The sequence below is a fragment of the Arachis hypogaea genome, chromosome 16, assembly GCF_003086295.3.
Source record: "Arachis hypogaea cultivar Tifrunner chromosome 16, arahy.Tifrunner.gnm2.J5K5, whole genome shotgun sequence".
Taxonomy (NCBI): Eukaryota; Viridiplantae; Streptophyta; class Magnoliopsida; order Fabales; family Fabaceae; genus Arachis; species Arachis hypogaea.
Window position 1 is genome coordinate 144,295,126 of NC_092051.1, and position 23,006 is coordinate 144,318,131.

A 23,006-nucleotide genomic window follows, 5' to 3' on the forward strand; every position below is an offset into this window, starting at 1 on the left:
TGTAGACATATCATGCTACACCAAATATATATACCATTTACATGGTTGAATATAAAAGTAACTTCTACTTTAAAAAATCTTTTGAGAAAAGCTCATTCAAATAAGGGTCTATAGCAGAGAAGAGATGAAATTTCTCCACAAAACAAAAATATATCTTAGTTCCAAGTAACGAGAAATAAAATTAAAATCGATGCCAGCATCCATTTCTCTGACAATTAAATTGATGTCCTAATATTTCAAGGACCAAATTTCACCTGTAACAATTATTATTTTAAGATTCAAACTTTAGTGGGAAGCTAAAAATAACAGACAAGAGAAATGAAAAACTCCATCATGAACATGATAGCACAACCACCCTTTATCCTTTTGGGTCTTTTACACCGTAACAATGAGCAGTTAGTAAGAAACCAAGTACTGACTACCAAATATAGCTAGGTGCCACTAGAAATGATTGCAAAACACAAGCCATAATTCCATTCTCAATTGCCTATCAAAACTGAATAGAGGATCAAAAAGAATCCAATAATCTAAAAGAAATCCAAGATAATTTAACCAAGTACTCATTTGAAGGGGAAAAAATTGCACCTCTTCCTCTTAATAGCAATCGTAGGCCATTGCTTTATAAGCCTTAGATAGCTAAATAAACTCATTCTATTCTTTATAAGCCTTAGATAGCTAAATAAACTCATTCTATTCTTCATCATCATCCTCTACTAGTATCCTTTTGCAAGCTTCATAGCACATGAAAGAGATACCTGCAGCTGGCACCAACTTCATGCAGCTAGGTCCCAACCCTCGATACAATCCTTGAATACCTTCTTGTTCAAGTATGCTTGCAAGGGCATGAACAACATTCTTGTAAACTTGCCTTCCACTGAGTGCCCCCACTTGCATATGCTTGCGAGCCACTTCGAGTGGAAAAGTTGCACTACTCGATATGGCACCAGCAGCGGATCCTATCAAGAGTGTTTCAATGTTTCCAATCTTGTCTTGTTTGAAGATTTTCTTGTATGCTTTTCTTAATGTGTCGTATGCAAAGTAGTTGGTGGCAGAATATGGAATTACACCAATAAGACTTGGGGCGAGTCCTCGATAAAGTTCACCAGGACCTTCTTGTTGAATTATTTTCAAAAATGCATCGACTAAACCATTATAAACACCTCTCTGCAAAATCACCAACGCAGCTTAAATTTCGTTTCCAATTTTCAGTAAGATGCTTAGAAGATACATATTGAAAAGAAAATCACGCTCTGGTTTGATTTTATATGTGCGCACCTGGATGGTTAGTCGAGTTTTGACCAACTCTAGAGGATATGTGCATATAGTTGAACTAACTCCGGCACAGGCACCTGCAATCAATGATGCAGGAATAGGAAGCATGGCCTGCTCCCCAGGCTTTGGTGACAGATTCTTGTTAACTGTGTCATAAGCAAATAGCTGTGCAGAAACAAATGAAATATAAGGAGACAGATGAGCATTAGTGCAAGAGTAGATTTGATCACTATTAAAAGACAACAACTCTTTTCAAGATGTGAATTGTTAATATATAAAAAAACGGGTCACAGAAGAAAATGTTTGAAACAAGCATAACTTGTCATTGTTTGAAAGATTAATTTTTATCTTTTTAAAATTTTATTTAAAGAGTAAACAAAAGATAAAGAGATTCTATGCTTTTCTTTTCTGAAAACAAAGCATATTCCCTTAAATGCAAATATGGGACTTCTCATCATGGGTAAGATTTTGGTATTCCATCACTAAAATAAATTAACCAAGCTCATCATGCCACCCCCACCAAAAAAACAAATCTACAAAGACCAAATAGCTACACCAAAATACAGCCAACCAAAGTGATAAACACTTCAGTTTATGCTGAAAATAAAAGGCAATAAACCTCATTAAAAGACATGAAAACTATGGAATCTAGTGAAGAGCATTAAAGGAAAAAGATTCTAAGCTACTTAAATTAAGTGATCATGGATGCATTAGAGACAAGTTGCACTTTGACCTTTCTAAAGGGCCATCTAATATGCTTAAACACTCGTCCGACTTGAGGCAGTGGATCCTCTCAATTCGAAAATCCACTTGGCCCCTTCAAGTCATATGGATTTTCATGGTTAATTGACAAAATGGCCATAGCATAGATGTACAAGAGTATCGAAAACAAAAAAGTTAAAATAAAAAACAAAACAAAAGGCTCTTTATCAACATTATTGAAAATATGATTGAACACAACCAGCTTCAGGATTTGAGGTAATAAAGGAGATGCAACATATAAAATTGAAAGTTAGGCATAACATTTTGACAGTAAAACATTCAACTACTTGTAACAAATATGTATAGCATAGTAGCACATGCTACATGAATTGAAGGCTATAACAAACATCTATACTAAGTAGAAAACCTTTAGATATAGATTACTTCACAAACTACCTATTAGTATTATCATTCAGATGAATTATTCTACTATTCATTGATAAATTTTTTTATCATACATATAGCTAACCAACAAATACTCATTCAATTTCTTACAGATACAACAAATTGATCTTAAAACTTATAACTAACAACTACATACAACAAAAAGCATTGAAAATGCATAATATATTTATTACCTCAATAGCCTTGCTAGGAGCAACCCTGATGACATTGACAAAATTACCCCTGAACAATCCCTTCCAGCCATCAGTCTTCATGATATTCTGAAACACCTCACCTGTTGAATGGCCACTACTCCCAACCATCAAATGAGTTCTTATTGTCTCCAATGGCGCCACGCAAGTTCGCGAAATTGCACCCGCGAATGCACCACTAATCAACCTCCTCAGTGAAGGGTTCTTCACCTTAACCTTCATCTTAACCCCAAAAAACCCAGCTTTTTTCTTCTTCCCCCTAACACCTTCCTCTTCCTCCGTAACTAACTCCTCCGATTCAGAAACAATCTTCACTTTCCCTTCTGAATGCACGTACTTCACGTACAACTCAGTGCAGGGGATTCTGACTCCATTGTTGCTTCCTTGGGAATCAGAAGAGGGAGAAGGTGTAGGGTTTGGTGCACCAAACCCCATTCCCATTTGACCTACGCTAGCGAACAATCCACCAGGGTTGTGAGCCCATTCAGAATGAGAAGAACCTAAACCGGAAACAGAGAGAAAAAACCAATCGTTTTGTTTTCGGTTATCATCATCGTGGTGAAATTGCTGAATTCCTCTTCTTCCACCCATGAATTGATGAACCTAAAACCTTCTGTGACAAAACCAGTTATTCCTTTCCTCCCCAGTTCCCAAGGTTTAATAAATAAATAAAATAATTAAAAAAATAAAAAATGATTTTAGCTTGGAAGGGTTGGCGAAAGAGAGAGATATTAAGAAGGAAAAAGTGTTAAATGGGAAGGGCGATGGAAACGAGAGATATAATATAAGGTGGCGGCAGCTACAGAGAGGTGTTAGGTGAACGTGAATCTTTCTTAGCGTAGCGCTGCTCTCTCTCTCTCTCTCTCTCTCTCTCTCTCTCTCAAGTGTTCAACACATCAGAGAGAGTAGTAGAAATGTGGATCTGTCTTATGCTATTTATACTTGCAAATTTGATTGATTCATGTACTTTATTTCGTTGTTACTTGTATGTTGTATCGATATCATATGATTTTTTTTCTTTCCCCATTTTTGTTAAAATAAATAAATTAAAGCAAATTTATCATATTATTATTTATAAAAAAGGATTTCATGAAATGTTTTTATTTGATGTGAACGTTTTCTTAATTCAAAAAATAAAATTAGAGGACCAATCCCTGTTATTTTTTGGTTTGGTTGGAAGTCTGGGTTGGTGTAACGAAGTTTGGGAAGTGAATTCAAAGAGAGATATTCTTCTTTATTTGACATACTTTGACGTGTTTTGTACCTAATTTTTTTTAATGAAAAATATTATTTGTACACTAAAATTAGTCACTAAAATTAGCTATTAATATATTTGTGTATAAATATATGTGTAATTTAATTTATTTTTAATATATATTTATATTATATCATATATTTTATACTAATGACTGATTTTAGTGTATACTGTAGCATAACCATTTTTTGTTGACTCTGTTCATAGCTAATTTGATGTCGCTGTCTCAGATTTTAAGGTTAATTTTTTATACTTTCTAGTTTCTATACATTTGAGTAAGTAATTGGCTTACGTTTAATAATATATTAAAGATTTATAGAGTGTTTAGAAATTCCTTAAAATTTAATTTTTATAGAAATTTAATTTAATTTAATTTTTTTAAATCAATTTCGATTAAATAGGTTCGCTTTAGAATTTTATTTTATTGAGATTTTTTTTATCGAAGATATGGAGATTCGAATTTGTAATCTTTTAAATGAGTATAAAAAAACTATGTCATTTGAACTATAATTCATTGGCTATTCTATTAAGATTTTACTTAAAACTTAAAATATTTAAAATATTCTTATAATTTAATTACTTCTTTTTAACTTTTATCACTCATATTCTTTCAACAGCTCCTATCTTTCAACACACACCGAGTCTTCTCTTATTTTCTTCGATCTCTTTCCTTTTCTTTCTTTTTTTTCAAATCACTTAGTGTATGTTTGAGTACCATTATTTTGTTAAAAAAAATATTTTTTTAATGAAAAAGATCTTTTTTAATTTTTTAATGTGTTTGGTAAATTTCTAGTAGTAAAAGTAAAAGCACTAGTAAAATAAAATAAAAAAAGATCTTTTTTAAGAAGCTATAATTTATATCTTTTTTTAAAAGATCTTTTTCTCTTAAAAAAAAGATATTTTTCATGTAATAAATAAACAAAAAAAGTACTTTTATATTGTTATACCCAAACATAATTGATAGATAAAAAGACATTTTTACATGAGATATCCAAACAAAAAATTACTTTTACTTCTCTATAAGATCTTTTAAAAAAAGATAACTCGAAAAAAGATATTTTCTTAAAAATTCACCCAAACAAGCCCTTAATATAATATATACCTATTTTTTTGAAAGGATCTACTATGTAAATCTATAAAAATTATTCATACATATAAATTTTATGTATTTAACTTAGATTAATGATACTAAATATTTACCAATACGACTAATTGCTGAACATTTTATTATTTAAATATAATGTTACATTAATAGAAGATAAAGTTGTCTATTATAAAACTTTTATTTGGTAAGCATTCCAAATATAAGAATCAATTCAATTTTATAATTTTACTAATTCATTTCAAATATTAGAATTTAATTTTATACTGTTAAAAGTTTTTAAACAGGCTGTAAAGTATAATTTTTATCTCTAAAATTTGTCAAAAATTTTAAAATTATTTCTAAATTTATTTTATTTCAATTTTGTTTTTGCATTTTTTGAATTGAATCAAATGTATTCTTGATAGCTAAATTTTTAGAAAGTTTAAGACTAATCTGATAATAATACATGACAGCTATGTCTAATTTATTTGTGTTAAAAGTTGTTCTCGTACTCATTGTTAAATTAATCCTAAATTTTTTGAAAAATTAGCCGCTAAATGTTTACAAATTTTTGGAATAAAATTAAAATAAAATAAAATTTAAAAATATTTTAAAATTTTTTAACAAACTTCAAAAATAAAAGTATACTTTATTCTTTATTAAAATACTTGAAAATTGTGCTAGCATTATGATAGAAAAATACTGTGTTAAAACGATAACGTTAAGAAGACACAAAAAATCCAAACTTATCTTATTTAATTGGGTAAAATATATTTTTTGCCTTGAAATTTGACAAAAGTTTCAAAAATATCCATAAGTTTTATTTTATTTAAATTTTATCCCAAAAGTTTTCGATTTGTATCAAATATACCCTAACGGCTAATTTTTTAAAAAATTTAAGACCAATTCAAAAATAATTTCATAAGAACAACCCTCAACACAAGCAAATCAAGCATAATTTTTATGCATTATTGTTAGATTGGTTTTAAATTTTTTTGAAAATTTAGCCGTTAAGGGTATTTGATGCAAATCAAAAACTTCTGGAACAAAATTGAAACAAAATAAAACTTAGGGGTATTTTTAAATTTTTGTCAAACTTCAGGGACAAAAAGTATACTTTACCCCATTTAATTTTTAAGGTAAAGTACTAAATTGGTTTCCTACATTTGGGCGTAATCCTGTTTTGGTCTTTAAGGTTTAAAATGTTCTATTTGAATCTAAAAAGGTTTCATTTAGCTTCAATATAGTCCACCGTGGGATCAAAGTTAAATAATTAACGGAATGTCTTACATGACAGCAATACAAGAATAAGATCGATAATTTGAAGAACAAGTACAAGCTCCAGAGACACAAAATCAACCGTGGATGCATCAATATATTTATTTATCATTCTCTTTAGTTCTATAGAAAATATTTCATTTAAATTATAAGAAAAATGATAAATAAATCTATTGATGCATCTACGGTTGATTTTGTATCTTTGGAGCTTGTACTTGTTCTCTAAATTTTCGATCTTGTTCTTGTATTACTGTCATGTAGGACGTAGGACATTCCGTTAATTATTTAACTTTAACATCACAGTAGGACTACATTGAATCTAAATGAAACTTTTTTGGATTCAAATAGGACACTTTAAACCTTAAAGACCAAATCAAAATTACACCTAAACGTAGGAGACCAATTTAATATTTTGTCCTAATTTTTATTAATTATTGTAATAATTAATAAAAATTAAATAAGATAAATTTTGACTGCTTTTAACTAATTTAATAATTTTGTTTGTTATTGAATATTTTTTATGTTAATTATTATTATTATTATTATTATTATTATTATTATTATTATTATTATTATTATTATTATTATTATTTAGATAAATATGAATCATCAATCAGCAACGACTTTGGAAATCAATATCCATATCAATAAATAAGAGGTATTTAAAGATTTTGGTAGATTGAGGTAAGTATATTTTTGGTATTTAGATAAAGATGATTTGATAATAAAAAATGTTATGGAAAAAAAATCAGCACCAAATCAATTACTAAAATAATAATGTGATCTTAAAAAAAAAGTATAACCAAAAAAGGAAGAAACTATTAAATTGGATTTTATTTTGAAAAATATAAAAAATAACCGGAAAAGGAAAGAAATATTGAATTGGATTTTAATTTTTTTTAAAATAACAAATAATTCTTTTGGGTATATACATATGAAGAATTTAAATCGTTCATTATTAACAAAAATTTTTTTACAAACAACCAATTATATATTAGTACATCAATAAAAATAGTTAACTTTAAAACTTATAACTTATAAAATTATGCAAAAATTTGATTAAATAATCATATATAGATATAAGAATGGCAGAACGAGTCAAACTCGCCGTGAAAAAAAGTTGGACTAAAATTTAAAACCCGCAAAATAAAAAAAACGTGCAAAACTTGTACGGTCAAATTCACATATTTCTGTCTGACCAAAAAAAAATTCACATATTCCCGTAGAGAAGAGAAGATCGGCCGATTAAGCCAAAAGTTTTTTTTTTTTTTAAACAAAAGATTATTAGTGGGCTATAAAAATTAATAATTATATAATTTTAAATATATAATTTTTTTATTTTTTTGATTATTTATGATATTCTTTAATCTGTCAAAAATTAATTTGCAATAGATTTAAATTCCATTAAATCTACTATTAACCTATAAATTATTGCATATATAAAACATGTTTTGAATTTATTTTTATTCTTTTTTTATTTTTAACTTTAATTATTTTATTTTACACTTTTACGTATATATTCAAATTATGTTATTTATTTTTTAAAATAAAAAAATTATTAATAAATATTATTTTAAATAATTCTTTTGAAATTTAAAATTAAAAAAAATAATAAAACTATTTTTTATTTGTATTTTTTAATTATAATTTTTTAAATTAATTTTGTTACTTTATTTTAAAAAACTTAAGCAAGATAACATTTTAAATTTGCTTTACTTAGAGCACCTTCAACGTATGAATTTTTCAAGATTCCATTTTCCAACTATTGGAGAGAAGAGAAGTAGCGTCCCTCTTCATGCATCTAGGAGAAAGAGTTCTCCTTAGAGAGATTTGTGGTTGCCAATAATAATTTGGCATGTGCTAAGTTATCTTTAAAATAAATAATTATATTAAATTATTATAATTATTAATAAATTAATTATAATTTAATTATTTAATTAATTATTATTTAGCTAACAAACTATAACTTAAATAACATAATTTTTTTATATTTATTTAGAAATCCCAGGTTTATCGTTTGAGTCTCTCTATTTTTGGTAAAAAAATATTATTTAAATAATTATATTATATTATTATTGAATATTATGTATATTGTTATATTAAATTATAATTAATTAAATTTGTTTACATAAAAAAATAAATTTAATTTTTACACATTACAAAATAATTTTTGTTTGGATTGTTTAATTTTTTTTATAAAATTTATACTAACCACATTACAAAACTAGTCGTTGCAAAATTAATTGTTAAAAATTAGCTGTTAATATGTTATCGTTATTATTAATAAATTAATATTAATATTTTTTAATAGTAAATTGTTTTTTAATTTATAAATTTAAATAATATTATTATAAAAAAATAATAACTACATTAATTTTAATTATTTTAATTAATTAATTAAATAGGACCATAACAGGAACTAAAATTAATTTTTTTTAATAAAAAAGAGAGATGCTTTGAGTTTTTATTTAATATTTATAATGTAAAAATTGATATAAAATCATCTTTCATGACAAGTGAATCATAAAAAAAATTGATATGAATTTTTTACTAAAAATAGTCTTAAGCATGCAACCTTCCTCCTTTTTTTTTTTTGAACAGGCCTTGGCAGGGATGAACTATCCTTTGCCACCCTTAATCATATAATAGGATTGTGAGAATAAAAGAAATGCTAAGAGCAAATTTAGGGAGTAAAATAAGGTTTGCAAGGAGTTTTAGTAGAAAAGAACTTGTAGGGAGTTTTCATAGGAGAATTTTATTCTCATTCATTAAAAATATAGCATAGATGATACTATATATATTTCTGTAACAATGTAGTTGAAACATCATAAAAAATAAGAAAGAAAATCAATTCACATCCTATTTTCTCGTATTGGCTTTGTTATAGTTAGTGCATTATTGTGGCTAGTGTTCAATTTTATATTACTTTGTATCTATTAGAAGTCCAAATTCTACTGCAGACTCAACAATTGGTATCAAGAGCCAACGTTATATTATTCATTATTTGAGTGGTAAAATTCTATTTTGAATATGATGGCTTCTACTAGTAGTAATGTCAAAGTAGGCAAATATGAAATCGAGAAGTTCACTGGAAAAAATGATTTTTTCTATTGGAGGAAGCAGATGAAAAATCTGCTTATATCACAAAAGTTACACAAGGCACTAGCGGAAAAAGAGAAAAAGGCGGAAGGAATGAAAGATGAGGATTGGGAATAATTAGAACTTGAGACACGGGCTGCAATAATCTTATGCCTTGAGAGGGATGTTGCTTTCTTGGTGAACGAAGAAACAACTGCAGCAGGCGTTTGGACAAAGTTAGAGAGTAACTTCATGACGAAGACTCTAACTAATAGGATATACTTAAAATCCAAATTGTATACATGCAAGATGGAGGAAGGCACTTCAATCCGAGAATATATCAATAAGTTTGATAGGATCATATCAAACTTAAAGGATATAGATGTGAAGGTTGATGATGAAGACCAGGCACTCATATTGTTACTTTTATTACCGAAGTTCTATGAAAATTTAGTGCAGACATTGATGCTGGTGGGTGACACTCTGACCATAAATGAGACGAGAGCATCACTTTTAACGGATGATCTACGTAAGGTTGCTACAAGTGTAATGTCATCTTCAAATGGAAGAGAGTATAATGATCAAGTACAAGGATTGTTCGCGACTAGAGGAAGAACTAATGAAAGAGAAAAAGGTAATAAACGTGGAAAGTCTAGGCCAAAATCTAGACCTCACGCGGAGAGAACATGCTTTAAATGTGGTGAGACTGGACATTTCAAAGCAAATTGTCCAAATAAGAAGATAACTTTCAAGAAACAGAACAACGACAACCCAAAAGAAAAGTAAGAAGCAAGCTACGTCTCAAATGATGAGGAGGATTGTTACTCTGTAACAGAACAATCTTATAAAATCTCCGGTAAGTGGATTCTTGATTCAGGAGCCTCTCACCATATGTGTCCAAATAGAAAGTGGTTTACTACCTATGAAAGCATAAATAGTGACACGGTTTTAATGGGCAATGCTCATGCTTGTAAAACTGTGGGGTTTTGGGTACTATAAGAATTAAGATGCATGATGGAATAGTAAGAACCTTAAAGGATGTGAGACATATTCCAGACTTGCAGAAAAATCTTATCTCCATAGGTTTGTTGGAGAAAAATGGTTGCAAAATAGTTGCAGAAAATGGGATACTAAAAGTTGTTCATGGTTCTTTGGTAGTGATGAAGGGAGTTCGTCATAGTAATCTTTATTCTCTTTTGGGGTCAACAGTCACATGTGAGTTAGCAGTTGGAATCGGTGGAAGTAGAGATCAAACAAATTGCACAAGAATATGGCACATGCGGCTTGGACATATGTCAGAGAAAGGTCTATCATTGCTTTGTGGACAAGGTTTGCTGAAAAATATGAAGAAACCACAAATGGTATTTTGTGAGCATTGTGTGTATGGAAAGGCACATAGGATGAAGTTTTCTACAAGCAAGCATAAAAGCAGAAGGTTGTTAGACTACGTGCAAACTGATGTTTGGGGCCCAGCTAAAGTTACTTCCAAGGGTGGTTCCAGGTATTTTGTTACTTTTGTTGATGATTATTTCAGGTATGTTTGGATTTACTTCCTAAAACATAAGAATGAGGTATTCGATACTTTTAAGCGGTGGAGAGCAATGGTTGAAAACCGAACAGGTAGGAAGTTGAAAACACTACGATCTGATAATGGCACAAAGTACACGGATGGGGCTTTCAAGGAGTTTTGTAACCGAGAAGGCATTATAAGACACTGGACAGTTAGAGAAACACCACAACAGAATGGAGTCGCCAAATGACTGACTCCTACGCTACTTGAGAAGGCAAGGTGTATGCGCTCTAATTCCGGATTAGGCAGAGAATGGTGGGCAGAATCGGTTGCTACAGCTTGCTACATAGTGAATCAATCCCCACATTCTTCTCTAGATGGAAACACACCTTATAAGGTGTGGTCAGGGGAATATGCAGATTACGAGAAACTCAGAGTCTTTGGATGCACAGCCTATTATCATGTCAAAGATAACAAGCTTGATGATAGAGCTAAGAAGGCAATCTTTTTGGGATATCCAAGAAGGGTTCAAGGCTATCGCCTTTAGAGTGTAAATGATTCTAAGTTTGTAATTAGCAGGGATGTTACCTTTGATGAACGATCTATGGTAGCTTTGTCTAAAGATATGGTGCCAGATGATGGTGATACTGGAAAAATTTCAAATACTCAAGTGGTGGAGATAGAGTCTAAATACCAACAAATAGACTCTAGAAATGTTCAGGTGGAGCATCCTATTGCTACTCGAGATGACGCAGAAGATGAATTTGATCATGAAGAAATTCAACGAGAAAATGCACATGCATTACAACAGCAACAGCAGGATTCTTTGGCATCTACTAGGCCAAAGAGGAATTATAAATTTGTTCAGAAGTTCAGGTCAGACAAGTTTTTGAGACATTATGGGCAGGTAAACTTGGTAGATTATGCACTCTCAGTGGAGGATAATGAGTCGGTGACATTCAAACATGCTATCAAAGACAAAGAAAGAGAGAGTTGGTTTGTCGCTATGGAGGAAGAGATGCAATCTCTTCATAAGAACAATACATGGGATGTGGTCCCATTGCCCGTGGGAAAGACTGCAATTGGTTGTAAGTGGGTGTATAAAAGAAAAGAAGATCCTACTAAGTCAGATGGTACAAGATTCAAAGCTAGGTTAGTAGCTAAGGGATTTGCACAGAAAGAAAGTGTTGATTACAATGAGATATTTTCTCCTGTGGTGAAACACACTTCTATACGGGTGCTTTTAAGTCTTGTCCCTCATGATGATCTTGAGTTGGAACAACTAGATGTGAATACTGTATTCTTGCACGATGACTTACAGGAAGAAATCTACATGTATCAACTTGAGGGTTTCAAAATTGAGGGTAAAGAAAGTCAGGTATGTCACTTGAGGAAATCGCTATATGGATTGAAACAATCTCCTCGGCAATTTTATAAGCGATTTGACTCCTTTATGTTAAATCAAGATTTTTCCAGAAGTAATTATGATTGTTGTGTATATATTCGTAAGCTTCCTGGAGGTGATTATATCTATCTTCTATTGTATGTGGATGACATGCTTATTGCCTCTAAGAGCAAGGTAGAGATAGATATGTTAAAGGTTCAACTTGGTAAAGAATTTGAAACAAAAGACTTGGGTGCTGCACGAAAAATATTAGGCATGGTAATTAAAAGAGAGAGATCAAGCCAAAAATTGTTCTTGAGCCAAAGAGGATATATTGAGCGCGTCATTGAAAGGTTTGAAATGAAAAATGCTAAATCGGTGGTAACGCTGTTGGCTCCACATTTTAGGTTCTCTGGTAAACAATCTTTCACAACAACAAAGGATAAGGCTTACATGGAAATTGTACTTTATGCTAGTGCAGTCAGTAGCCTAATGTATGCTATGGTGTGTACACGCCCAGATATTTCACAGGTAGTCAGTGTTGTTAGCAGGTTCATGGCAAATTCAGGTAAGACACACTGGGAAGCAGTCAAGTGGATATTAAGATACTTGAAGGTAGGGGTGTCAGGCGGGGAAGCCCGCCCCGCCCCGCCTGAAGCCCGCCATCTGGCGGGCTGGCCCGTCCCGCCCCGCCTATTCAGGCGGTCCCAAAATCCTAGCCCGCCCCGCCTAATGGCGGGCTGGCGGGCTGGCGGGCTAAACCCGCCTAATTAATTTTTTTTATAAGGGCATATCTAATATCTTCTATTTAAATCAATATAAATACAAATATTAAATATAAATAGTCTTCAAAATAAATAAACATAATCCAATTATCCAAAATACAAAAATATAGTTATAACTTATAAATAGTCCCATAGACAAAATAAATATATATGAACTAAGTTTTTCAACCATTAGCAAACCATACAAAAAACAGCAAGTATTCAGCCATATTCAAAACTCAACCATTATCAAGTATATTCAAAACTCAACCATTATCAAACAATTTCTGAATATGCATCAGATTCAAGTATTTAACCAACAATCATTATTTCTCTTTAAAAATTGAATACATGATGGATCCATAAAAATTGAGCATATAATCTATTATCAAATTCACCACTTGGGTGCTAAAAACTGCACTAGCAACTGCATAGACAACTGCATTTGATGTAACAACAGAACAAAAAAAAGGATTAGTTGCATATGAATTGAAAGAATATGTACAATAGGTAAGAGTTGACCACCAGAATGACAAATTCAAAAAATATGTCTTCTGTTTTTTTTATAATGACAGTGAGCTCAATAACTCAGATATTTCTTCTCATCAATAAAATTGTTCAATTCTCTTAAAATAACTCCATTTGGAACAATTTTGTATGGTAATTGTGGTTTTTTGTTATGACTTAAAAAAAGGGGTTCAAACATAGAAGCTCTAGCACGTCAAAAATGTAAAAGATAGTTGTTCTTTCTTGAGGCATCAACTGAATACTCATCTAGTTAGAACAATTTAGCACATTAACTTGTTAATATATTCATTCTATTCAATTCTTTATATAAATAGTATCATAGTTCATGACTATTATTTAACAAATATTACATACATATTTATCCCACACAACCACACACATACTAAAAACAATAACAACACCACTAGCTAATTAGCTATAAACGGCTCTCTGTCTCTTATTTTATTTTATCCAAATCTTTGGTACTTTCTGTAGTTTAGTAACACCCTTTTTTTGTACATAATAAATAACAACACCAATACACCATGCACCTTCACTTAGCAACACACACTATAAATTACAATCATCAAGTATATCATATATCAACTTGTGTTAATAATTTGAAAACAAAGAATTAGTTACAAATATTTGTTCAGGTAATAGCATTAGCAAAGGTTAGAGTTGTGGAGACCTTGAAGGATCAAGGAGACAAGCAGGCAGCAGCCATGACCGAGAGTGAGGAGCAGCCGTGACCGAGAGCGAGGAGCAGCCGTGACCGAGAGCGAGACCAGCAGAGTCAGAGGACAAGTCACGACTCACAAGACCCAGGAGCCCAGGACCGAGACCAGCAGGCAGCAGCGACGACGGCCAGACAGAGGTGAGGACGGAACTCTGAAGTTCGAGCTGAGGTCGCTGGACGATGGAAATGAGAGACTGAGAGTGACGGTGAGGAGCTTAGGATGACCGAGTGAGAGACTGAGAGTGACGGTGAGGAACTGAGACTGAGGAACCGAGTGAGAGGCTGAGAGCCGTCGAGGAGACTGGAGAGTGGAGACGAGACGACTGAGTGTCTGAGTGCTGCGGTGCTGCCGAGGAACTGAGAGGAGTGAGAGTGAGGCAGCTGCAATGGGGATTAGGGATTGGGGAATGGCCGAATGGGAATTCAATTTAGGGTTTCGGCCATTTAGGTGTGTGGGGAATGGGTATTGGGTCGGGTCGGGTCGGGTGGGTTTATGGGTTCATGGGTAATGGGTTCAGCCCAACAAAAAAACGTTCAGCCCGCCGGGGCAGCCCGCCTTGCCCCGCCAAAGCCCACGGTTTAAACGGTTTGGGTTAGGCGGGCTTTTGTCTTACGGCGGTCCCAAATTTCCAGCCCAGCCCGCCTTTTTTGGCGGGTTACGCGGGCCGGCCCGGCGGATTAAGGCCCGTTTGCCACCCCTACTTGAAGGGTACCATTGACACAGGTTTATGCTTTAGTGGAAAATCATGTCAAATCGGGCTTTGTTGATTCTGATTATGCTGGTGATCTAGATAGAAGACGTTCTACCACTGGTTATGTATATAAAATACAAGGTGCTCCAGTTAGTTGGCGATCGATGTTACAAGCTACAGTGGCACTATCTACTACACAAGTTGAGTACATGGCAGTAGCAGAAGGAGTGAAAGAAGCATTGTGACTAAGGGGTCTTCTAGATGATTTGGGGTTGAAGCAAGATTGCGTGAATCTGAGTTGTGATAGTCAAAGTGCAATTCATTTGGCTAAAAATCAGGTTCATTATACTCATACCAAGCATATTGATGTAAGATATCACTTCGTGTGCAATGTTATAGAGAAAGGTAACATTTCTCTTATAAAAGTACACACAGATAAAAATCCTGCTGATATGTTGACTAAAGTAGTGTCAGAAAACAAGTTCCAATACTGTTTGGAATTGCTCAATATTGCTTCATGTTAGGCATTACATGGAGAAATAGAGGAACTACGATTGATTTGATCCTGAACAAAGGTACGTAGGCAGTCATTGTAAAAATGATGCAACCGGATATGAATACCACGCTTTGATCGTCCAAAATTTGAGTAGATTTCAAATTGTGAACGAGGTGGAGAATGTGAGAATAAAAGAAAGGTTAAGAGCGAACTTAGGGAGTAAAATAAGGTTTGCAAGGAGTTTTAATAGAAAAGAACTTGTAGGGAGTTTTTATAGGAGGATTTTATTCTCATTCATTAAAATTATAGCATATATGATACTATATATATTTCTGTAACAATGTAGTTGAAACATCATAAAAAATAAGAAAGAAAATTAATTCACATCCTATTTTCTCGTATTGGCTTTGTTATAGTTGGTGCATTATTGTGGATAGTGTTCAATTTTATATTACTTTGTATCTATTAGAATTTCAAATTCCGCTGCAGACTCAACAAAAATAATACTATTTAGTAATCTACCCATTTTATTTTGTACAGAAGCATTACTTATCTACCGGTATAATCTAAAATCAAATTATTTAATTTAATATCTATAATTTTATATATGTAACATTCATAATTATATACTCATTATATCTAATTACTCAATTATTTCAATAATAATTAAAAAATATAAAATATGATAATTTAAAACTATTTTAGGTTAATTTTTTATTGTCTCCTAACATTATTTGTTAGTCTACCATTATGACTAATTCTATAATTTGTTATTTACGTTATTTACTATAATTTTTCTCCTGATATAAAGATCTACAATTTCAGAAAATTTAAGAAATCCAAAGTGTACATGTATAAAAGAGATGATAATTGTGAATCCCATTCGGGAGAATGCGTAAAATATTATATTTAGACATATTTCGCACCGAAGCTAATTTGCTTTGTCACTCTTCCATTTTGTTGGGCTATTCCTTGTGATCAAAGATAACAGTTGAGTTATTCAAATCCAGACCCAAAAAAAGTTACTTATAAACCATCAATGTTTCAGACCCCAAAAAGATAATAAATAAAAACGGAAAACCCCATCGATTTAACTAGCAAAAGATAAGACCATCGATTTTTTAGCTTTTTTCAACCATGGGTAACTCTGTAAAAGGTAGCTTGCATATCCATAAAAGAGAGATAAAAAAATCTGCACAACACATAACACTGACAATGAAAAAGTATCAGGAACTACTGTTAAACTTGATGAATGAAAGTATCAAACAACAATTATGAGGATAATATTCAATATCCTTCAGCATTACTTGCACATTTTGGACTTTTCAAAGTACATATTTATCATATGCATTACTGCATTATTTAGAACCTATAGCTGTAAGGAATAAAGAATGAACATTATTATCACACTAACTAGATCACTCACCTACTTTTACTTGTTTGGAATAACAAGCAGAGTTTAGGCCGTTGGAAAACAGTTATTTTGGTACAAATAGAATGAAAATCTTATTTTCAGATTGATGCCTCAGAGAGTAAGCTGCCACTAGATTTTTGAGATCTTCTACGTTGCCTCTGAAAATAAGGATGGACATCGCGAACTCCATCCAAGTACAATGGCGTTTGCATTTCTACAAGGCGCGAAACCTACCAAGCATTCCAAGAAAGAGCCAATGTTAATGATGTTCTTTCAAAAGGTTAAAAAACATAATCTGCAGTGTTCTTGCTTCCATTGAAACTAAAAGCTGGGAGGTCATACTTACAGCTCTATGAAAGGCAAACATCTCTTCTTGACCAGATAATATGGATGTGATACCAACAGGAGTACCTCCTGAGCCCACATTGCCTTCTGCTAAGACATCACGGCGAAGTTTAGCACCTTCGGTCTCTGTTTCAAACTGGAAACTGAAACCAAGACGAGATTGCAGAGGTTCAGTTAGCAATGCAACATTGATCACTAGAATACCACCACCAACAGAGTTGATAAGCCTTATATAAGCACTAGTTTATACACCACTGAGAAAATTCTAATAATAGGATATACATAAATCAGTAGCTATTTATCAAATCTACGTGCCTTCTATCCCAAGTTTGATAGAAACCTGAGAACTAAAAAATTCAGATTTCAGATACAGGGTATTTAGGGAATTCAATGAAAAATGTTTATAATCTGAGCCATCTGTTCCCAGCTACATGGCATCAGAAGAAAATTTAAGACTACAAGCATAAGAAGGTTACCTCTCCAAGTCAAAAAGTGTGCCATCCTCAGTTCCTTGAAATAATTCATCAATTGAGGAGGATGCCAAGCAACAAAGGCAGCAATGATGATTGTACAACTCGTCAATTAGGGTTATAAATCTCCTTGCCTGAAAAGTAAAATATATACAATATAAAAATCAAAACAAGACAGGGTTATGCAGAAACAATTGTACTAATTCAATGCAATGGCTGTTATTTAGGAATATTCTATGAAACAATGCAGATACAGAGTGAGAGAATACGAGTTTCATAACCTAAAATTTCCCTTCATAGTAAAATAAGGCAATTAGCAATACAGTTGAGGTCAACTCAACCTTTCAGTAACAATACCTTGTCACGGATGCGCATACTCATCACTGGAATATCAGATATGAAAACAGTGTGATAGTTTTCAGCAACTGCAATATAGTCAGCTGCACCCAACTGAAAGCCGAGAGAGAGAGAGAGTAAGCAAGTTGTCGTATATGCACAAACACTAGAATAAAACTTGAAAGCAAGTTACATCGTAACAATGGGGATTAAGGAACAACAACAAAGCATGATATTGTACTATTCCTACCCTTTTCAGTTTTCAGAACCAAACCTCCCAAACATGGTCGTCTGGGGATGATTTATCTATCAAACTTTGAAGCTTAATTTGTTTTCTAACAATGATAACTCGCACTGTTATTACTCTAAATATTTATTGGTGCATGATATAGCTACAGTAGTAGATAAATGATCATTTTGGGATCTGATTTGCAATATATACCATACAAATAAATGAGACTTTATGGATTTCACTCGAGCAATTCAAGCCGCCTAGTATTCAACTAATACTTTATTAGAAAAAGGATTCTACATTAATCCAAATTTCTAATACAAGACTGTCAATACCCCTTACCCTGAGGCGAGTGTAGTTGACCCTAAGGTCATTGAGGCAAGATCAAAACCACATCAAGTAGGAATTTAATCACCAGATATTCCATGTGAGGGGGTAAATAAATAAATAAATAGAATCCCGTTTAATGACAGTGTTAGCTGGAAGAAAGTTGGAAATAACTGGACACAAAGAGACAATGTACCGGACGACCACAGAGATACTCAAACGTGAAGCGTGCAACTCCCTCACAACTTTCAGGAACCTCAAGTGTCCTGTCATTGAAACAAAAATTATATGATCCAAGGTTACTATTTACCATTGTTTGACAGCACTAACTATAATTAGATTCGTAGAGTACCTTCCAAACATCACTGAGATGGTGTTGCTGATTATTCTTCCTCCAAACCTTCCTGTTACGTCATGCCACTTCTTCTCGAATTTATTGGCAGCTTCTGGTTCAATGGGCCAGAAATAGTGCATCTACATTTGATTAACCATTAAAACTAAAATTATTCCAATTAAGCATTATATATTAGCGCCTATCTTTTATAATTGTGCAACATGAATATAAAAAAATCAGCCACCAAGCCACCGTATAGGAATGCATATGTGGTGTTCATGAAAAAATTTGATTATAATGCTATAAAAAGGTTTGATTATTCTACTGGGACAAGTTTTGAATTTTTTATTATGATATGCTTCATTATCCTGGTAGCTTATTACTCTGTTGAAAAAGATGTGTGGAAGAACATGTATAAATATACACGAAGTTGATTTTTGGTGTTTATTGAGCATTTTTATATTTTTTTATATAAAACAATAAACACAAAAAGATGTGTGAACAAACATGTATAAATATACACAAAACTTATTTTTGGTGTTTATTGAGCATTTTTATATTTTTTTATATAAAAAAATAAACACAACAAGATTTATATCTTAGTGGTTAAAGAATTTGTAAAGGGTACGACTTGAAGAGACTAGATTCAATTCCTCACGTCAACCATTTTGGAATTATTTTTACAAATTGTGTGAGAGACAAATGTGAGAAAGACCAAAATATAAATCAAACTACCCCAATTCTCTTTATATATTGGTCTAGATTTAAATTTATCATAGTGAAGTATATGCTTACCAACTATTGATTATTTTCCTTTCTATTCATAACACAATATCAGCTCTTAATTATTACTTTTGAATGACTTTGCTAACTATATGTTGTAGATGACATATAAGAGAAATCAATGACCAGTTGACCATAATAGTTGAAAATAGAATTCAGAGGTGCATACCATCAATATACAAATATTCAAGAAAAGAAAATCATTGTTTTATAGCAAAGTTGACAATATGACATCCCATTTGTAAATAGATATCTTTAAATTCTCACCTGATTTGCTGATCTCTGTGCTATAAACCGACGGTAGTCAACTTCACTTCCTACTAATACATTCTCACAATGCTGTTCCAACTTGGATACAAGTTTTTGGAAGATTTCTCGTTGCATACCAGCCTGAACAAGACAAATGATCCAAGAAAGAGAATAGGAAACAAATAAGACATCATATCCAACAGGTCTGGATTCCAAGGCTCCTCCATCCCCACAACATAAAAAACACATCATCCTTGTAATAACTTGACCCACATGCAGCAAAAGAGAGACAAATAAAAAACACACCTCATTTAAATCCTTCGGCGCTCGATTACTGGTTGCCACAATAATGGTTCCACTGCTCAGTAATCTGCTTAGAATTCCAGATAAAGCCACAATAGCAAATACATCAACAGTCTGAAATAGAGCATTAAAAAAAAATCATTATAATTTGCGATTCTGAAAGGATCAGATCAGCAAAAGCTACAAGTAGCATAGTGCAGAGAGTGCTCACAGAATGAATCAAATAGGCAGGACAAAACAATGGAAGAAAATCAACCCTACAAGCTAAAACAGTGATGCCTTAAAGCCTGCTTCCAGACAGTGTGATCTGGAGGCTGGAGCTAATGTGTACATAGGGGTGCAAAAAAACTTATTTGCACAAAAGAAATCCAAGCACCTTATGCATAAAGAAATAGACAAGGGGTAGGGAAAGTAGAAAACCACATGAAGTTTACACCACCGTAAAGAATCCTTTCAAATGGATCACCAAAAACTTCTAAAAGTGGAAAGGAACAGTACATGCCCATTGTTAAGCAAGAAAACCAAACAGAATTATAATACATATGAAAATACCCCATTACATCCATTTTACTTTCCAAATAATTAAATCAGTCATGATGGCTTCTGAAAAAAATAACCTACAATACAAATAATGAGAATCTATTATAATACGATTTTACATTTTTATTTACCTGTATTTCATCAAAGCACAAAATACTAGCCCCCTTTCTGTCCTCTTCTTGATTCAGGAAAAATTCATCTGCTACAGCTGGAAGTATGTTTTTCATCTGCATCTCTTGCTTGTACCTTTCCTCTGCAGCCAGCCACTCCTTAGCTTTTGTGTCAAAAGGAAGATTCATAATCCAACCAGCAATGCTAGACTGCAAGGACTTCTCTTCCATTTGAGTTTTCCATATCTTGTGCATGTGTTCATTTATTCTAAGCATGGCCTGCATATTGATAGGAAAAGATTAAACTCTTTCTCTTTCAGCGCTACATTCACAGTAGTCTGACTAAAGAAACATGATAAATAGTCCAGGAAAAAATACTCACCTCATGGAAGTGATACCTTCTTCGATGTTTAACTATTCCCTCAGTGGCACTGTAAAACATGTCCATCAGCATTGTCTTCCCTTCGGCATTAAAAATGTGATCAAAATTATCAGAAAAAAAGTTGCAAAATAAAGCAGACATTATATGGAAACTGGAAGCTGATATAAATGATGTAAGCATAAACGTAGAGCATTATGATAACCATAAATCAAGTGGTGGTGAAGTTTGAACTACAGGTAACATAGAGATTCATCTGAAATAAAGAAAAATGAAAGAATGAAGTTACCTGTGCCAACATTGCCATATATGTAAAGTCCTTTTGGGGCTGGAGGAGCAGTAGGACGGCGACCAACTAGTGAATCCAACTTCTTCTCACGTTTCAGATATGACACCCATTTTCCGACCCCTGGCTCCATATTTTCTGGTTTCTTACTGAGTCACAAAAGACTTCTCCCTTTAATAAAATGTAACTAGTACAGAAAACATAATTTGAAGCAAAACTCAAAACAAGGAAACATCAACAAATTTCAAACCAAGGAAACCTAAATGAAGCAAAATTAGAAACTCAGACAAAAATATAGGTTTGATTGAAAATTCTCAGAAGCAAACCGATCACATATGCTTAAGCAGCAGGTTGAAACCAAATCATCTAAACTTTGACTCAAAATTTACCGGGAGGACCATCTATCAACAAGTTTATTGTTCAACCGCTTCCACCAATCCTCGTCTTTCTGCTGCTGCTCAACTTCCTCCGTGAGAAGCTTTCGCCGTTCACTCTCCCTACTCTTCTCCCATTCAGATAGTTTTATCTGCCACAAGTGGAAGACTATGATTTTAAAATCACATTGACAAAAAATTACAGAATCCTTGAGCATCCATAACCAAGTAAAAAATCACATTGCTAGCCACAAACGAAAGGATGAAGAAAGATTAGAATAGAACAAAATATCCAGTTCCAATTTTACATGATATTCTTCCATATCTTTCTCATACTTCTCCAACCTTGCAAGCAAGTTCTCAAGCTCTGAAGCAACACCCTCTTGGTATGGATCATGCTTCAACTTCCCTTGCTCCACTAGATTCTTATACTGCACAAGCGGCCCTGTAATGATAGCAAAAAAAAAAACTAACTAACTAAATCAATTGACAAATTCAAACTCAATATTTAAAAATTAGAGCTATAAAATTGAACAGCTCTCTTCGCTATCTTTGCCACCACCGGAACCTATCATAAGAAACGAACTTGCCTACCACGCAACCAACTCGAAATTGGTATAACAATGAATAATTAAGATAATTTAACTTCATTTCGCGAAATAAAAAATGAGAAAGAAATTGCAGAAGGTGGAGCTTGGTGAACCTGGACGGCTTTGTGGGCGAAGGAGAGAGTGATCGCAAAAAGAGCGAAGCGCATTGAAACGAAGCTTGGAAGCTGGGTTTGTTGCTGCAATGAGCTTCTTGGACTCAGAGAAGATAGAATATTCTTCTCATCTTTTTCTAAATCCGTAAACGAGGTTGCTTTTTGCGTTATGCTTTGAATGCGATCATAAAGAATGCAGGTAGCTCGTAACATAAGAGAGGGACAAGTAGAGTTCAGAAAGAAGGAAGGTAGATGGCGATTGACGTGGCCGTTTCTGTTACCACCAAATTTTGTCAGGCAAAGTATTCGGTGGACCTTTTTTAACAATTTTCGTCGCATGATCGCATCTAAGTGAAGGGTTTTATTTTTATTTAAACAAATAAAAGCTTAATTATTTTCTCACG

At 32.7% G+C, this 23,006-nt stretch overlaps 2 protein-coding genes across 6 annotated transcripts; both read right to left on the reverse strand.

Annotated features, from left to right (window-relative positions):
* Window positions 1-319: 319 nt before the first annotated feature.
* LOC112697472 (adenine nucleotide transporter BT1, chloroplastic/mitochondrial) lies at window positions 320-3,573 on the reverse strand. The gene is made up of 3 exons (XM_025750659.3): window positions 2,613-3,573; window positions 1,276-1,437; window positions 320-1,164 (listed from the first exon to the last, which is right to left on the reverse strand). Exons 1-3 carry the CDS (start codon window positions 3,219-3,221, stop codon window positions 691-693), a joined length of 1,245 nt encoding a protein of 414 aa, XP_025606444.1. The 5' UTR covers window positions 3,222-3,573; the 3' UTR covers window positions 320-690.
* A 13,054-nt stretch (window positions 3,574-16,627) lies between these two features.
* Window positions 16,628-22,939, reverse strand: LOC112697476 (uncharacterized). 5 transcript variants are annotated; one of them, XM_029287680.2, is made up of 14 exons: window positions 22,603-22,939; window positions 22,245-22,344; window positions 21,915-22,051; window positions 21,529-21,674; window positions 21,243-21,322; window positions 20,882-21,139; window positions 20,214-20,324; window positions 19,926-20,048; window positions 18,894-19,015; window positions 18,738-18,807; window positions 18,004-18,096; window positions 17,653-17,780; window positions 17,178-17,319; window positions 16,628-17,061 (listed from the first exon to the last, which is right to left on the reverse strand). In XM_029287680.2, the coding sequence occupies exons 4-14, from the start codon at window positions 21,656-21,658 to the stop codon at window positions 16,930-16,932; spliced, it is 1,389 nt and encodes a 462-aa protein (XP_029143513.1). In that variant the 5' UTR covers window positions 21,659-21,674; window positions 21,915-22,051; window positions 22,245-22,344; window positions 22,603-22,939; the 3' UTR covers window positions 16,628-16,929. The 5 variants fall into 5 exon arrangements, with proteins under 5 accessions (XP_029143513.1, XP_072077532.1, XP_072077531.1 ...); XM_072221431.1 differs by having other exon boundaries at window positions 21,529-21,663; window positions 22,603-22,937; XM_072221430.1 differs by having other exon boundaries at window positions 21,529-21,663; window positions 22,208-22,344; window positions 22,603-22,868.
* Between the last annotated feature and the right edge of the window lie 67 nt (window positions 22,940-23,006).

Coding starts and splice junctions, on each gene's coding strand:
- LOC112697472 (XM_025750659.3), bottom strand. CDS start 3,221: ATGGGTGGAAGAAGAGGAATTCAGCAATTTCACCACGATGATGATAAC. Junction 1,438..2,612: donor CTCCTAGCAAGGCTATTGAG/GTAATAAATATA, acceptor GTTTCTGCACAG/CTATTTGCTTATGACACAGT. Junction 1,165..1,275: donor AAACTCGACTAACCATCCAG/GTGCGCACATAT, acceptor GTGATTTTGCAG/AGAGGTGTTTATAATGGTTT.
- LOC112697476 (XM_025750664.3), bottom strand. Junction 20,325..20,881: donor TGTGCTTTGATGAAATACAG/GTAAATAAAAAT, acceptor GCTCTATTTCAG/ACTGTTGATGTATTTGCTAT. Junction 20,049..20,213: donor CGCCGAAGGATTTAAATGAG/GTGTGTTTTTTA, acceptor TGTCTTGTTCAG/GCTGGTATGCAACGAGAAAT.